The 18,408-nt window shown below is 47.1% G+C and overlaps 1 protein-coding gene across 3 annotated transcripts in view; it reads right to left on the minus strand.

Annotated features, from left to right (window-relative positions):
• The window catches only part of CIT (citron rho-interacting serine/threonine kinase), a 163,379-nt gene that overhangs the window by 123,788 nt on the left and 21,183 nt on the right, over positions 1–18,408 (minus strand). For all 3 annotated transcript variants that reach the window (XM_036496409.2, XM_036496410.2, XM_058656934.1), the window contains exons 5-7: positions 16,659–16,760; positions 2,214–2,356; positions 485–578 (exon numbers count right to left, since the gene is read on the minus strand). In XM_036496409.2, coding sequence (XP_036352302.2) covers positions 485–578; positions 2,214–2,356; positions 16,659–16,760 — 339 coding nt within the window. The remainder of the gene's footprint in view (positions 1–484; positions 579–2,213; positions 2,357–16,658; positions 16,761–18,408) is intronic.

Genomic DNA, 18,408 nt, shown 5'->3' on the forward strand with positions numbered 1-18,408 from the left:
TGGATAACAGCTGCCCTCCTGCCTCCCTAATTAGCATGTGGGATATAGCTTGATTTTTAAGTTTTAAGACTTAAAAATTATATTCTGAGCTCTGGGTTTTTAGCACTTAAGGATATTTGGATGAAATGCTCCAGTGATTAATTTCAATTTTGCAGCACAGGAAAATACAGGATTTGAGGAAAAGACAGTTAGATTTCATCAAAATATTTTAAAAGTAAAAAAGATGATGTAATAGAAAACAGGCTATAACAGACAAGGAAAAGGAAAACAAAATCAGTCTTTCCTTTTGAACCAAAATAAGAATATTCCTAAAACTGCTTTTGAGGGTGTTAAGGGGACTACATATAAAAGGTGTCACAACCTGGAAAATGGCCCTTATGGCCATGCTAACCCTCCCCCAACTCCCACAAAGGCTCCAAATCTTATCTTAGTACTTCCCAAACAAAGTCCTGTGCTAATAAGCTATCTCATTCCATTCTGTTACCATTTTATTTGAATTCATCTTAGCAGCAGATCCAAAATCCACCAGCTTGATGTGGCCCGTTCGGTCAATGAGAATGTTCTCGGGCTTGATGTCTCTGTAAGGAAGTCGGAACAATGAATCAGCACTGCCCTCCCTGTGCAAATCAGCAGCAGTAACTGCTAACCTGGGATCTGCGTTCCACCAAGAACCTTAGCTTCTGTTTTCCTCTACACCTGCAGATGGGTGTCAACGAGAAGCATACACATTGCCAAGCAGATTTGAAGAGGAAGGAAAGGAGGGAAGGAGGAATGGAGGCAAGTACTTGTTTGGTTGGTTGGTTGGTTGGTTGGTTGGTTGGTTGGTTTTTAATTATTTTATTTTTATTGCAAAGTCAGATATACAGAGAGGAAGACAGACAGAGGAAGATCTGCCATCCAATGATTCACTCCCCAGGTAACCGCAAGTGCTGCCCCGATCCGAAGCCAGGAGCCAGGAACCTCCTCCAGGTCTCCCACGCAGGTACAGGATCCCAAGGCTTTGGGCCATCCTCAACCGCTTTCCCAGGCTACAAGCAGGGAGCTGGATGGGAAGTACGGCCGCCGGGATTAGAAACAGCGCCCATATAGGATCCCAACGCATTCAAGGAGAGGACTTTTAGCCACTAGGCCACTGCGCCAGGCCCACATACCTGTTATAACTCGAATTATTTCCCCCAGAGATGCAGATTTTACATCACAAAAGCTAAGCCCAGGGGTGGGCACTTAGCATAAGTCAGTGACACACTGTGGGGGCCCTGCCCAGCCCTAACCCCATGCCCTTATCAGGATCCTCCGATTCAATTCCCACTCTGGCTCCTTACTCCAACTTCTGGAGAAAGCAGGCTGAGAGAGGCAGAGATGGTTTGGATACTTGGGTCCTTATCACCTAGGTGGGAGATTGGACTGAACTCTTGGCTCCCAGTTTGGGCATGGCCCAGTCCTCACTGCTGGGAGCACTTGGGGAGTATGGCAGTAGACGAGAGTGTTCACACATTCACTCATGTGCTCTCGTGTTCTCTCTGCCTCTCAAACAAAAATTATATATATACATATATAATTCCATATACATATATATGGAATATACACACACACACACACACACACATATATATATGGAAAGAAAGGCAAGAAGAGAAAAGGAAGGTAGACAGGCAAAAAAGAAGCTGAAGAACTTGCCCAAGATCATGTAGCCCGAATCTTGCAGATAGCCAATGGAAAAGAAAAAAACAAAGAAAGCAGGTTTCAGGTTTCGTGGTCTTGCCATCACAACACTGCATACAGACAGGAAACATCGGACAAGTGGGGATGTGAGGAACACGCATCACTGGGGAGCCCCTGGACAATACTGACAGTCGTGCTCGGCTCCTGTGTGTAGCCCAGTTCCTTCCGCAAATCACACCTGGTCCTTCCACCATCCACCCCAGAAAAGCAAAGCGAGAGTTCTTCATCTTAGCAGCTACACAAACAGAGCTTACTCCCTGGCAAACTGAGGAAGCATGACAGTTCCAGGCCTATTTTTCACTGTTGAATGGCAAGCTGAGGTGCCTGCCATCTTGAAAAGTTTCCCCTTTGGCTTATCCCAAGAGAGGAGGGTTAAAAATCAGATGAAGCATTATCCCAGTACTGCAGCCATTTGTCTGCTCATTAGCTATGCAGGAACCCATGGGTAATGCAGATAAATCCTCAGCATGCTACCAGAGAGCCCCACTTACCGGTGAACGTATCCCATTTGATGGACACTGTGGATGGCCAAGATGAGTTCAGCCACATAGAACTGAACTGTGTTTTCATCTAATTGGTCCTCATATCTATTCAAGAGGGACAGTAAATCCCCTCCAGGCTGATACTCCATGACCTGCAAAGAATGCCAGAGTTATTAATTTTTCACATAACAACAACAAAGGAATACTTCAATAGAATCCTCAAATACCGCTTGATATGTCACAACCACAATGCCTCCACAGGCAAGGAAGAATTGTGAGGCACAGGGGAAGTTATGAAGAGTGGTCCTTGCGCTAGGGGAAATCATATCCGTTCTCCCAAGAGAATCAATAAAAATACAAGACTAGTCCCAGACACCAAGCACAGTCACGTTTGCAATGCAAGCTTGGAAAGTTTGAATTAAATCCACCCACTCCCCCACCCACCCAAGTCGACACCCAGACATTCCCCAGGGGCAGGTACACAGCATGGATGCATATTCCTAGAGGACAACAAACTCCCTTGCATCTTTCTTTGTGCTGCCTTCCTCAGGCAGCAGGTTACAGGAGGCGTGCAGAAAACGTGATGCCATCTTTTCCTGTACGGTTGGCTTAGAAGACGAACGGCAGCCTCCAGGAAACACTTAAATGTGAAAGCTAGAACCTCTGACCTATAATTCCAAATCTACCAATTTATGTTCCAGGTACACTAGTTTGCAGATGGATAAATGGACACGCTGCAGTGTTGTAGCACATACACAAAACCTTGGAAGTCAGCCAAATATCTGTCAGCAGGACCCTGACTGGAATATGATAACGTCTCAATCATGGGATATGATGCAGATATTAAAAATAAGTGGGTTCCGGGCCCGGCGGCGTGGCCTAGCGGCTAGGGTCCTCGCCTTGAGGGCCCTAGGATCCCATATGGGCGCCGGTTCTAATCCCGGCAGCTCCACTTCCCATCCAGCTCCCTGCTTGTGGCCTGGCGAAGCAGTCGAGGACGACCCAATGCATTGGGACCCTGCACCCGTGTGGGAGACCCGGAAGAGGTTCCAGGTTCCTGGCTTCGGATCGGCGCGCACCGGCCGTTGCGGCTCACTTGGGGAGTGAATCATCGGACGGAAGATCTTCCTCTCTGTCTCTCCTCCTCTGTGTATATCTGGCTGTAATAAAATGAATAAATCTTTAAAAAAAATAAATAAATAAGTGGGTTCCAAATATTCATGTAGCCATGGGAAGCTGTCCAAAGTAACATAGGCATGAGTTTCAAAAAGTTCGTGGAGAACATGAATTCTTTCCCTTTCTTCCAGGAGTCTCTTGTAAAGTGTCATCCTCTACAGGATAAGGTATAACCCTCTTCTTGTGAGAAAAACAGTGGGAAAACACACACTGCAATGTACACAGGGGAACATCAAGAACAACATAATGCCTCAGGTGAAAATCTGTGATTAGCAGAAGCAATGTTTCCTATGCGAGGAACTGAAATCCTTCCTCGTTTTGATAATCAAGAGTCAACACCTGGCACCCAGGCCACTTGGCTTTTAGCTCGGCCCTCACCTTCTCAAGAGCCAGGTCCCCAGAAGGCCTGGCACCAGTGTCAAGGCCCTGGCTACCACTTGTTCCTCACCTTCCTTGTTCCTTTATTATAGGATCTTATCTGCTCTGGCTGCCAAGAAGCTCGGCCCCACTTTCACCATCAGTGCACCCGTGTTAACTCTCCAGAGTTCCCCACCTCCACCCCCCCAACTCCAAGCTTTGTCAGTGAATGTCTTTTGTCCTGAAAGGCCTCAAATCTTTTCTAGAAAAAGATGATATCTGAACATATTTCTTAAAAAACAAACAAAAACACTAAATCAATCAAACTACTACATTCCACAGCAGCCTCCCAACTCTTATTTGTACTTAGGCCAGAATCAGGAGAATGCTCTGGATAAGTGGACATGGAGCATCCTAAGACCCTGGCTGCCCAATGAAGACTGCAGAAGTTAACCCTGCACCAAGTCATCCTTGAATCTGAGACTCTTAGGGAAGCCAAGGACTTGCCCAGGAATTCCCAAAGGCTCCTTGGCCTCGACCCAGATCCCCCGGCTGACACTCAGCCTAACCATGGACATGAAGAATATGGGTCCATCTGCATGGTAACTGCTGAAAAGCAAAACTGACTCAGGAACTAAAAAGTGTGAGACTTGGAAGGGGCAGCCTCTCCAGTGCATCTTCAGTTTCCCCCAAATTCACAGCTGACGTAAGTCGCTCGTCCCCATCCTTCAGCCACCTGGCTGCCGACAGCTCACCCACTCATCCCAACCTGGTTCTCCTCGGGCCCTGGGTACGTGGGTGAATGCTAATTTGTACGTCTGTTTTAAATATATATTGCCATTGAAAAGGTCTTAAACATAAAAAAAAGGAATTCATAGATAATAACAGAAGTACTCATACTTTTAGAACGGAAATGTCTTAAAATAATAACAATACATATTTATGACAGGTTGCATTTATGAATTTCCTGTGGCTCAATTAATGGTGTGAGAAAACGGGCTGGCTTGTGGGTTTGAGCAAGTCACACATATGGAAGCCATTACAACTTCAAGGAGGTCAAGCATGAGTGCCACTTGGTCCTCAGCTGCTGTTCCAGAAGATTCTACTTGTAATGTCTAGATGAACTGTTCTGAAAATAAAAAAGCATCCCTAAAAAAAGGCAAAAAAAAAAAAAAGATATGTGTTCCTTGCTCCCATTCAGAAAAATCCAGCTCAAACCAGACTTTCCTACATGTTAAATCACTTTCCATTTCTTTAGAAACCAGGGTTGACAAACAAAACACACACACACACACACACACACACACAAACAGCACCTGGTGTGGTAGCCTAGTGGCTAAAGTCCTCGTCTAACACATGCCAGGATCCCATATGGGCGCCAGTTTTAGTGGCTCTACTTCCCATCCACCTCCCTGCTTGTGGCCTGGGAAAGCAGTCGAGGACGGCATAAAGCCTTAGGACCCCGCACCCACGTGGGAGACCTGGAAAAAGTCCCTGACTCCTGGCTTCAGATTGACTCAGCACCAGCCATTGAGGTCTATATCAGAGGGTTCTTCGCTGCCACCGAACTTGTCGAAAACAGACCTTGACACAGAGAGCTGGTGAGGTGCTGCTCCTTTACAATGGGACTGCTAATCCAAGGAGACTGTGAGCAAGGCTTTCCCACGCCTGCCCATACAATCAGGATTCCTGGAAGAAGTGGCTGTTTGAAAAAGGATAAGACACACTCATTCAAATAAAGACTTCAGTGTCAGGTACTGTTCTAGATTTGAGCAAAACTGCGGCAAATAAAACACAGGAAACCTGCTGCCTTCGTGGAATCAGCATTCCAGTGGAATGGGAAAAAATATTTTAAGTTATTATAATAATAGAGAGGGCATTCAGTCTAGTAGTTAAGATAGCCATTTCCCACATCAGTGCCTGGATTCAGTCCCTGGCTCCAGCTCCTGACTCCTGCTTTCTGGGAATGCAGACCCTGGGAGGCACGAGATAATCACTCAGGTAGATGCGTCTCTGCCACCCACAGGGGAGACCTTGGTTTAGTCCTCAGCTCCTGGCTCCAGCCCTGGCCCAGCTTTGCGTGTTGCACGCAGCTGGAAAGTAAGCCAGCAGATGAGAGTCGTGTGTGTGTGCGTGTGTGTGTGCGTCTTTCTCTCACTCACTGTCTCTCAAATAAACCAAACGTTTACAAGTAAATAACAAATATGCAGTGTAAAGCAGTGGGCTATATCTCCTTCCTATGCCACCTTCTTAGGGAGCAAGTTAAAATTACAGATTCCAGAGACTGACACCCAGACTTGGCGAGTTCAGCTCTGTTAACTAGGGTCCAGGAACATGCATTTTAAGTCACCACTGGTGTGCTTCTGATGCAGCCAGTGCGGCTGCTGCAGCATGGAGACTCACAGCCAATGAGGCTATGCAACCAGTGTGGCTCTCCACTCCTGCTGAATTCAAGGTTTGTACAGCAGAGGTGCCCTTGAAAAAAGCTCAGCTTTAATAAAACAGCTCTCGCTTCTCTCTTTTTCTCTCTGTAGCTTTTCTATATATCAACTGACAACAAAGGGCTGGAAATAACCAGTCCATCGGCAATGAAGATTCTATATCCTTGCAAGGGCTGGAAATATCCCTGCACATGGTGAAGAGCCGCAGATCCTCACTGGGATGGTAGTTACCAAGGCACAGAAGCCACAAGACTGCAGAGACGAGACAGGGGCAAGGCGCCCTTCAGGGAACCAGCCCCACACAGCATGGCAACCCCACTGATGGCAGGAAAGCATGGCAGCTGACAGACAAGCCTGGCTCGGAGCTATAACGGACTTGCTCTTTAAAGCAAAGACATTCCGGCCAACAGAGACACCCCTTCTGATGGCAGCAGCTGCAGATGCTAATTAAAGGGCAAATCTTACACGTGTTCCCTTTGCAAGGCGTGTGGCTGCCTCTCTACTGGTGTTTGCATCGAAACACCTTGTAGTAGGATGACACTCTATCTTTTCTATTGCATATAAAATGAAGAACAGAGAGAGAGAGAGCGTGTGTGTGTGTGTGTGGGCATGTGTTCACACGTATGCACTCTGACCCAGATGCACACTCAAATACACATGCCCACACATGGGGATGGAGAATAGTTGATAGTCTTTTAGACCTGCTATGGTGGGAGTGGGTCTCCTTAAAAGTCATGTGTTGGAGACATAATGCCCAAAGTGATCTGACCATGGTATTGGGAATTGGGACCTTTGCAGATAATCAGTTGGATGGGGTCATGAGGGTGGGGCCCCAGGGATGGCAAGAGTGAATTCACACGAAGAGGAAGAAACTGAAGCCCACCCGGCCTCACGATGTCCTCTGCCATGTGCTGCTGCAGCAGGAAGGCCCTCATCACGAGCTGTGCCGAGGCCAGCACCAGCCTCTTGGACTACCCATCCTCCAGAATGATAAGCCAAGTAAACTCTCCTCTGTCTACATGATCCCGGACCAGTATTTTGTTACATTGACAGACTGCAGATGAAGACAAATCCTCTACTGCCGTTTGCATAGGGCATTGGCAGCAGCATGCTGTGCTAGTTGCCTCTGAGAAACGTCTCCTTGAAAGGTTCATGCATTCAGCATGACTGGAAGCGCTGTGGAGAGATGGAATGATATCGCTGGCATCGTTATCTGCCCAGTGTTCCTCACTTCTGGCTCAGGGGAGGGGAGGGCACCTCTAAACAGACTGGCCCCCGGCAGAGAATTAGACTATCCTTCCTGAAGGGCAAGGTGACCATGAGAAAGACAACAGGCTGTTTATCTCAGAAAACGTGAATGCAGCCTGACTCATTCATCTGCTGGGGAAAAAAAAAGCCTGATTGAGAACTGAATCATCTACAGTCAAGACAAGAAGCAGCATCCTCCAACCAGGTAATTGAGGACATTAACTAATAAAGGAGCTGTTTACACAGCTTCCAGTTAGGTTCAAGGAAATAAACATGAGCTGACAAGCACTGGAAGGCCAGCAAGTGCAGGGGAACAGGTACAACTCTAGGCTTGAGAGGAGGAAAGGGAATTCAGACACCTGCATGACTGCTAACAGCCCACAGGGAACAGCAATCGCCAGGAACGGCAGCTGCGGAGGAATGGTTCACAAGCGAGGTCCCCAGACCAGGCCTAACAGCACCACCTAAGAACTTGCTAGAAATGCAAAGGCAGGGCCAGCACGGTGGCGTGGCAAGGCAATCCTATCACACCGGCATCCCATAGGACTGCGGCTCTGGTCTCAACCGCTCCACTGCCCATCCAGCTCCCTGAAACAGCACAGGATGGCCCAAGGACTCGGACCCTTGCGCCCACGGGGGAGACCAGAAGAAGCTGCTGGGTCCCAGCTCCAGACCAGCCTAGCTCTGGCTGTTGTGGCCATCTGGGGAATGGACCAGTGGCAAGAAGATTTCTGTCTCTGTCTCTCCCTCTCTATATGTAACTTTGCTCTTCAAGTAAAATAAATAAACCCTCAAAAAGAAAAGTGCAGCAGCAGATACTGTGGCACAGCCAGTTAAGCAACTCCTTCAGACACCCGAGCCCATCATCACAGTGTCAGGGATCAGCCTGCCTTTGATTCCAACCCAGCTCCCTGCTAATTCACCTAGAAGGCAGCAGGTGACAGGCCAAGCACTTGGCTTCTTGCTGTTCCTGTGGAAGACAGAGTTTCTGGCTTCAGCCCAGCCCGGCCCTGGCTGCAGCAGGTATCTGAGAAGTGAACCAGAGAACAAAACAGCTCTCTCTTTCTCTCTCTCTCTCTCTCGCTCTCTCCCCAACTCTCTCTCCCATTGCCAGACCCCCTTTCCCATCACTCTGTCACTCCGCCTTTCAAATAAATAGTAAAGAAAAGAATACAAAATTTAGAGCAGGTGTTTGGCTTAGTAGTTAAGAAGGCCAATTAGGGCCCAGTGCAATAGCCTAGTGGCTAAATCCTCACCTTCCATCTGCCAGGATCCCATATGATCATCGGTTCATACTCTGGCTGCTCCACTTCCCATCCAGCTCCCTGCTTATGACCTGGGCCAAAGCCTTGGAACCCTGCACCCACATGGGAGACCCAGAGGAAGCTGCTGGCTTCAGACTGGCTCAGTTCCAGCCATTACAGCCACTTGGGGAGTAACCCAGTGGATGGTAGATCTTTCTCCCTGTATCTGCTTCTCTCTGTATATCTGCCTTTCCAATAAAATAAAAAAATAAAAAAATAAAAGCCAAATTGGGACGCCTGTATCTTACATAGGAGTACCTGGGTTCAAGTCCTGGATCAAGGTCCTAATCTTAGCTTTCTGCTAAGGCACACCTGGCAGAGAGCAGGTGACGGCTCCAGTGCTTAGATGGATGACACCCACAGGACAGCCACTGACAGGGTTCCCAAACACCTGGCTCCAGTCCCGGCCCAGGCAGACATTTGGGGAGTGAATTAGCAGTGGGAGGCCTCTCTCTAGTGTCTCTCTTCTTCTCAAATGAAAGAAAGAAAGATTCTTCGGTCATACCCTAACCCCCTGGATCAGAAACTCTGAGAATGGGGGTCCGGCGGCATGGCCTAGCAGCTAAAGTCCTCGCCTTGAAAGCCCCGGGATCCCATATGGGCGCCGGTTCTAATCCCGGCAGCTCCACTTCCCATCCAGCTCCCTGCTTGTGGCCTGGCGAAGCAGTCGAGGATGGCCCAAACCTTTGGGACCCTGCACCCACGTGGGAGACCCGGAAGAGGTTCCTGGTTCCCGGCATCGGATTGGCGTGCACCGGCCGTTGCAGCTCACTTGGGGAGTGAATCATCGGACGGAAGATCTTCCTCTCTGTCTCTCCTCCTCTCTGTATATCTGACTTTGTAATAAAGTGAATAAATCTTTAAAAAAAAAAAAGAAAAAAGAAACTCTGAGAATGGGACAAGACAAACTAGAACAAAGGAATTAAATTGTGGTTCCTAAAATGACAAAAATCCAAATGCGCTAACTTTATAGTATACCTCCATACACCAGCATACACACCAGGCAATTCCAGGGGGCACAGAGAACTCCCTGAGGCAGCAACATACCCAGCAACTCCATCAGGCTGACTGAAAGGGGGTATCAATGCCTCCTTTTTGCTGATGGGAAAATGGCAGCCACAAAGGACAATGACTCCGGAAACACCAAACAAGGCATGCGATGAGAGTAGAAGTGACAGTGCAGGGACCCATCCCTGTTAGGGTGGGCATCTGGCTGCCAAACACTGGCTGTGGGAGACGTAGCACATGAACACAGCCAGGAGAGTTCAGAAAGAAGCCTGAAAAACACGATCAGCTGGGCTGACAATGGGACGGGAAACAGACAGAACAAATCCCAAACAGAAAAATGGAACGTCAGAACCAGGGTTCTATTAGCAACAGCGGCTGGGGATGCACCAGTATGAAGGAGTCTTCAATAAATTCACGGAAAATGCATATTACAAAAAAAAAAAAAAAAAAAAAAAAAAAAAGCTATGGTCCCCTAACTCCAAATCCATCCTTTTCTTTAGCTGAATCTAGGCTATACAGCTCAATGGCACACCAGACATGCAGTGATGTGACTAAGCTCTGACCAACAAAATGTGAAAGGAAGTGATGTGTCCAATGGAATTTGTTGATTCTGCATTTCTGTGCTTTTCTCCTGTTAGCCAGCAAGAACAAAGATGTAGGCTGGCTCAACCATGTCATAGAGATCACCAAAACCCTAAAGAATGGGAGTGCCACAGATAGAAGAACCTGGGTCTGTGGATTATCACACACACACACACACACACACACACACACACACACACACACACACACACTGGGGAAGAACTGTGAAATCAACAGAGGAGAGCTGACAGCAGGGGAGAGAGGTAGGTTACAGGCTGAAAGCCAAGGCGGCCTCAAGAGGTCATGAGCGCAGCCAACACCGACACGGAGAATCGCTCAAAAGCCCCAGCGGCAGCAGATCCACATGTGGCGAGTTGCAACACGGTGCTTTCTGTGCGAGGCTCACTCCTTCGTGGAAGGGCACCGAAGCAGGCATCTGTTGCATAGAACTGAACAGATTTCTTCATGAATCGCGTCTATGAGGCACCATTTCCATGGGCCACCTGCCAGGAGCCAGGCCCAGCCTTGTTATACAGGACTAGATGTGACAGGGCCATTGGCTATGGTTGTCTATATATACCAAGAAACGGCGAGCCCCATTCATTGGCGTGTCATAGCAAAGGGGAACTTTTGAACTATCAGAAATCCAACAGGATCCAAGTTTTATTGCCTTGCACTGCACTCCAAATTTTGAAAAAAAAATCCCACTAAGTCTATCTTGAATTATATATGCAAGAACAAAGTGCTCACTGTTTATATAAGTAAAAGGGTATGTAAATCAAATTATGAAATTAATCGTGCATTCATCAAGCTGTTTCGCTGGCAAAGCGCTACCAGCAGCAAGAGAGAAATAATCGCTCAGCTCATGGAGGAAGTAGCCTAGTGGATAGGACCAACACTTGCTCTTGAAGAGGAATATAGGGTGCTATGAGCATACAGCAGAAGAGCTTCACCCTAGCGGCACAGGGCCCAAAGAGAAAGTTCTGGAAGAAACAACATGTGACCCCAGCCACAAAAGGGGAAGAGTTGGCTAAGCCAATCAGGGAGTGAAGGAACAGCACAGAGAAAAGCGAGTGGCAAGGTCAGAAAACAAAAAAAGGAAAGGGGAGTGAGAGACAAAGCCCCAGGCTGAAGACAGAAGCCACAGGGCCCTTGGAAGCCCCACGCAAGATCTGGGCTGGGCTGCAGCCAGCAGACAGGAGGGAGGCGGTGGGGGGAGCCTTGGAGGGATGCCCTGGTGGAAGAAGGCCTGCAGGGAGGGCACCTCAGGTGGCAGGAAGAGCTCAAACAGGGTACCATACCGCAGTGGTGCAAGCGAGACACGGGGCTTAACTCCCAGAGCAGACACAGGGCCAGAGCGAAGGCACTGCCAGTAGACAGAGATGGGGTGCAGGGGGAGGAGTCCTGATTTTTTTTTATCATTGATTTAAAATATATCTTCCATTATATTTTGTAAGCATCACAAATTAATGTGCAATTGCCCGAGGAGCTTATCACCATACAGAAGTCTCTCCAGACTTCAAAGATTTTGCAATCTGTTAGGTGGTTAATTGATGAAAAGGAATTTTCAGCACTTAACAGTACAGCAATGGGGACCAGCACAGTGGCAGGCTAATCCTCCTCCTGAGGCACTGGCATACCATATGAGCACCGGTTCAACTCCTGGCTGGTCCACTTCAGGTCCAGCTCCCTGCTAATGTGCCTGGAAATGCAGCAGAGAATGGCCCAGGTCCTTGGGCCCCTACACCCATGTGGGAGACTCGGAAGAAGCTCCTGCCTCCTGGCACTGGATTGGCTCAGCTCCAGCCATTGCAGCCATTTGGGGAGTGAGTCAGCAGACGGAAGACCTCTCTTTATTTGTCTTTCCTTCTCTCTCTCTGTAAAATGTGTCTTTCAAATAACAATAAAGAAATCTTATTTTTTAATAAGATGAACTCTTGGGTAGGCATTTAGCCTAGCAGTTAATAAACCACTTAGGACACCTGCGCCCTGCATCAGGGTGCCTGGCTTCAATTCCTGGCTCCACTTTCTGAATCTAGCTTCCTGCTAATGTAGACCCTACAAGACAGCAGCGGTGGTGCAAATGACTGACGACTGCCCATGCATGTGGGAGACCTAGACTGAGTTCCCAGTCCCCATCTTCAGCCCTGGCCTAGTCCTAGCTGCTGTAGATAAAAGTCTCCCAATGGATGGGAGACTTTTCTGCTTCTCAAATAAATTTAAAAAAAAAATTTAAGAGTTGAGTTTTTCTACCCAGAGGGTAAGAAAAAGTGAGTTGATGAAACACTATAAGGCACACCAGGAAAACTATAGACTCTCTAAATTTCTGAAACAAAAATTAGAGCCCTTCCCAACTCCAGGGCTTCCTGTGATCTGTGTTGCCTTGAAAATGAAATTTATGGGGCCCGGCAGCGTGGCCTAGCAGCTAAAGTCCTCGCCTTGAAAGCCCCAGGATCCCATATGGGCACCGGTTCTAATCCCGGCAGCTCCACTTCCCATCCAGCTCCCTGCTTGTGGCCTGGGAAAGCAGTTGAGGACGGCCCAATGCATTGGGACACTGCACCCGCATGGGAGACCCAGAAGAGGTTCCAGGTTCCTGGCTTTGGATTGGCGCGCACCGGCCTGTTGCGGCTCACTTGGGGAGTGAATCATGGGATGGAAGATCTTCCTCTCTGTCTCTCCTCCTCTGTGTATATCTGGCTGTAATAAAATGAATAAATCTTTAAAAAAAAAAAAAAAAGAAAAAGAATGAAATTTATGGGGCCCAGCGGCGTGGCCTAGCAGCTCAAGTCCTCGCCTTGAAAGCCCCGGGATCCCATATGGGCGCCGGTTCTAATCCTGGCAGCTCCGTTTCCCATCCAGCTCCCTGCTTGTGGCCTGGGAGGGCAGTCGAGGATGGCCCAAAGCTTTGGGACCCTGCACTCGCGTGGGAGACCCGGAAGAGGTTCCAGGTTCCCGGCTTCGGATCGGCGCGCATCGGCCCGTTGCGGCTCACTTGGGGAGTGAAACATCGGACGGAAGATCTTCCTCTCTGTCTCTCCTCCTCTCTGTATATCCGGCTTTCCAATAATAATAAAAATCTTTAAAAAAAAAAAAAAGAAAATGAAATTTATTGGGGACTGGCATTGTGGCACCGTGTGTTAAGCCTCCACCTGAAACACGAGCTACCCATGTAGGTATCAGTTCAAGTCCCAACTGCTCCATTTCTGATCCAGCTTCCTGCTATTGCATCTGGGAAAGCAGCAGAAGATGGTCCAAGTCTTCGGGAGCCTACACCCATGTAGGACACCCGGGAGAAGCTCCTGTCTCCAGTCAATCAGTAGATGGAAGATTTTGGTTTTCCTTCTCTCTTTGTAATTTTTCCTTTCAAAAAAAAAATTAAAATTTTTTAAAAATCAAGGAAGGTGAGGTTTACCCTCAGAAACTGATGTTCTCACTCTCTTGCAGAGCTCTGATAAAAAAAAAAAAAAATCCAAAGAACAATAAAGACAATGGATGAGGATCTCAACCCAAACACCCTGCTGTTTCAGGAGAACTTCCTTCCCGAAGGCTGATGACCAGCCCCACTGGCTACCACAGTCACAGGTCACTGTGTTGTGTGAGCATCGCATGCACCTGCATGAACCTTGAATACTGCTCCTGGACTGCTGACTCACACAGTCCATCATGGTCGCAAATGTTGGAGACGATGTTAACACAACGAGGAGGGTCTGTGTACCTGCACAAGAAGAATCCTAGGCTACCAGGGTTTTTCAGCTCTGTCATAATTTCATAGGACCACTGCTGGTGATGCAGCCGCCACTGCTCCAAACCTCATTATGGGCTGTGTGACCACACAAGCAAATCAGGGCGGGGAGTGGGGGCTCTGCAAGCCACAGAGGGCATGGCAAACACTGCATGGGCCTCAAACACACTAGAACATCAACAACCCCGGAAACACATCTCGGGCATCTTTGCTTGTGTCAGAAAAATCAACAGAAATGATGCACTGTTTCAGTCTGAATGTGCCTGTGGCTGTTTTAAATTTGCTTTTATATGAGGGAAGCTGAATGTCTTTTCTTTTGGTCACTGTTTCATAGCCCTTCCTTGTTTTCCTACTAGACTTGAGCCTTTTTGCTTCTTCTCTGTTGCACTCTTTATTAAACAGAGCCATGAAGCCTTGGATTATACTGCAAATTGAAAATACCATATCTCAAAAGATCAATAAAATATTAAGTTTAGAGAAAAAAAATAAAACATCATCTGTGGCACTGGGGGCTCCAACGCCCCAGGTCTTGAAGAAGGAAGGTTTCCAAGACAATACACTGCAAAGGATGTTTCAGGCCAGAAGCCAAGAGGCTAGGTCCAGAACCAAAGCAGCATGTGCTGAATACACGGAGAGCCTTCCGGTACGCCTGTGTGTGACAACGTCCTCACTCAGCAGGTGAGGGGGGCCAGGGAGGAGTCGCAACTAATAGGAAACCCAGACTAATAAACTGCTTATTCTAGGCCAGGAATAACGGCTGAAGTCCCTCAAAAACACCCAGTGAAAATTCAAACCAGATGGGACTCCACCTCTCCCCCACCCTTTTCTCTCACATGACCATCTCCATTTTTCAAAGTAACAGAACAGTCTTGTTTTAAGGCCTGGTTGGGGGAATGTCTGGCCCATGGGCTGTTACAAGGCCTACAGAAGCACTTGGTCTGGTCCTTCCAAGGAAACCACAGGCAGAACTCAAGATCCCAACAAATCTGTTTAGTGAGCTCATTTTTCAAATTGATCATTTTGTAATGGCCCACAAACAATTTTGGAAATATCCAAATGGCTTTGGCTGGTTCCCCACCCCTGTTTTAAGGGCTAACCCAGGAATGAAAACTGTTTCTAGCATACGCTTTGAAATCTACAAATCTAATCCCCCAAGAGGCTAAACAGGGCCTTGACATTAATTTTAGCATTCTATTAAGTTATGCTGGATGCACACAAGGGAAAACTGTCATCATTGGGCAGAATGAAGGGGATCAGTATGTTCTGACAGAGACAGTTGCCTGGGATAAATTGTTAAAAGGCAAAAAGTAAGCTGAATAGCCAGGGAGACAGCAGCAAGCCATTCTGCTTTTTAAAAAAAACAAAAAAACTATACATCCATGAGTATATAGAAATATTTTTCCCTTGCGGCATAGTTAAGGCTCAGAAAGAACATACACAACCATTAGCACATGGTCCCCTAGAGAGCAGGATTAGGAGAAAAGATAGAGGACTTTCCTGTTACTTCGTCCACGCCTGCAATGCTTGCATCTCCTTCCTAACTGGCACATAGACACCACTTATTCATTGCATACATGGTGCAATTACATCACAGGTACATAATGGGCAATAGCCAAACCAGGATAATTAGCAGATCCATATCTCAAGTATTTATCGTGTCTTTGTGTTGGGAACATTCAAAACCCTCTTGTAGCTGGAAGTACTGTATTCTGAAAAATACAATAACCATTACCTGAACTAAACCGCTAAGCCTGCTGTGTGGCGGACCACAGGAACCCGGGCCTCCTGTCCAACCATTAGCCAGTCCCTCCTTTTCTCTCATGTGCCCCTACTCTTCCCAACCTTGGGTCATTGCTATTTTTTTTTAAAGATTTATTTATTTTTACTACAAAGTCAGATATACAGAGAGGAGGAGAGACAGAGAGGAAGACCCTCCGTCCGATGATTCACTCCCCAAGTGAGCCACAACGGGCCGGTGCGCGCCAATCTGAAGCCGGGAACCAGGAACCTCTTCCGGGTCTCCCATGCGGGTGCAGTGTCCCAATGCATTGGGTCGTCCTCCACTGCTTTCCCAGGCCACAAGCAGGGAGCTGGATGGGAAGTGGAGCTGCCGGGATTAGAACCGGTGCCCATATGGGATACCGGGGCTTTCAAGGTGAGGACTTTAGCCGCTAGGCCACGCCGCCGGGCCCGGGGTCATTGCTATTCTACTCTGCACTGAGAAGGTAAGTTTCTCAGCTTCCATGTGTTTCAAAGAAATTCTGCATTTTCTTGTATCAATCACACATAACTATGTTAATGCAAAAAATTAAGGCAAGATTCCGTTAAAGGTAACAGCAAACTATTCCCAAACCAATGATTTCTCACGATTGCCTTCTGAGCCACAGCTCCAGTATCCAACAATAATAAGGCTATTTCCAAAGGGGTTTGCTCTTCATCTTTAATATGGGAAGGACAGGAAGATAGATAGCTGTAAGCCCGGGAAGCGACCGCAAGAACGAGCGGCTACCTGAACCATAGGAACAAGAACCGCATTCGAGCCTGCAGCTTCTGACCACAAGAACGCTAAAGAGGTGGGCATACACAGACTTACCAAGTACAGGTTGTTTTTGTCCTGGAAGGCATACTGTAATTGGGGGATCCAGGGGCTTGTGCTCCAAGATAGTATGTTTCGTTCTTCCTCAAAAAACGAAACCTGGGGGAAAAAAGAAAACATTTTAGTCAATTATAAAGAATTAAAGGGGGTGGCTGAGGGTGGTATGGGAACAATCCTTTTCTCTTTAGAAACTGCTGTTTCTGATTAAAAAAAACAAAAAACAAAAAACCCACAGGGGCAGGCAACATGGTGCAGCAAGTTAAGCCACTGCAGAGGATGCCTGCATCACCTACAAGGCACCTGTCTGCATCCCAGCTACTGCTCATCAGATCCAGCTGCCTGCTAACGCATCCTGGGAGGCACAGAGGATGTCCTAAGCATTTAAATTGGAGTTAGTTGGAGCTTAAACAAACCCTGACTATTGTGGACATTTGGGGAGTGATTCCTCTATTACTCCCTGTCATTCTGCCCTTCTAAGTATCAGATAAAAATACATAAATACTTCTAAAAAAACAACAAAAAGTCATCACTTAGCATTTCTCTTAGTTGTGTGCTTACTTTGCTTACAATTTTTTGGCCAGATCTGTGGTATTACCTCTCCAATCACTTGACATCTTTCTTTAGAGCTAATTCACTTAAAAAAAAAAAAAAAAAAACTGAATAGACTTCTCTTCCTGTTTACTTTCCTGCATACTCAGTCCTAAGCCATTAGGCAGAGCGGAACAAAGTGAGCATTGATGCCAGAGAGAACCATGGTGCCCAGAACAGGGTGCCAGGCCCAAGCAGAGCAGGTAGAGGGCAGCCAGGTGTGCAGGGGCGGCCTAGAGCAGGAGATGTGAGCCCACCAAGGAGAGGATGGGAGTTTGGATGCATATTAACATACAGAACAAACACAGTTAAGGAGAGAATGCCAGAGAAAGGAATTACAAACATGGAAAGAGCGTAAGTAAAAAGAGCCTAAGAAGTTGAGAATTGGAGGTATTAGTGTGAAGGCATGTTTCTTCAGAGAGACACAGAAATGAATTAAGATGTGCGGGTATGTACATATGATTGTGTGAATGTTTGTGTATGAATTATATACACATCTGTATGTACTTCTTACTGCTGTCCACAAGCAGTGATACCCCATTAGCGGTGAGAACACTCAGTGCCAAGATCTTGGTCTCTAAGCATCATTTTGCACAAAAAGAACAGGGCACCTTGTAGAAACATGAGCAACATCGGACAAATCTTAAGTTTTACAAATCAAGTGGCCTGTAATTTTCAGAATCACCAAGTTATCATATGAGTGTCGGGAAAAATTAAGGAATCATTTCCAAATAAAGAAAATCAAGAGACAAAAACACTGAATGTGATATGTCATCCTGAACTGGATCATGTATGATTTTTTTTCTTCATTTTATTCGAAAGGCAAAGAGGAAAAAAAAAAGGAAAAAGATTTTACATTTATTGGCTCACTCCCCAAATACCTACAACAGCTGGGACAGGGCCAAGGCTGAAGCCAGGAGCCCAGGATGGAATTGGCTCTCCCATGTGGGTGGAGAGACCCAAACTCCTGAGTTATTACCTGCTGCTTCCCAAGGTGCACTGGAATTAGAAGCAGAGCCAGAACTGGAACCCTAAGTACTCCAACAAGGGATACATAAACCTCACGTAGCACCCTGACCACTGTGCCAAATGCCCAATCCTAGGTCACTGTTTAATAAACACACACCCATTACGCCTATGAATTTCAATTTTTCACACC

The sequence above is a fragment of the Ochotona princeps genome, chromosome 29 (genome assembly GCF_030435755.1).
Source record: "Ochotona princeps isolate mOchPri1 chromosome 29, mOchPri1.hap1, whole genome shotgun sequence".
NCBI lineage: Eukaryota > Metazoa > Chordata > Mammalia > Lagomorpha > Ochotonidae > Ochotona > Ochotona princeps.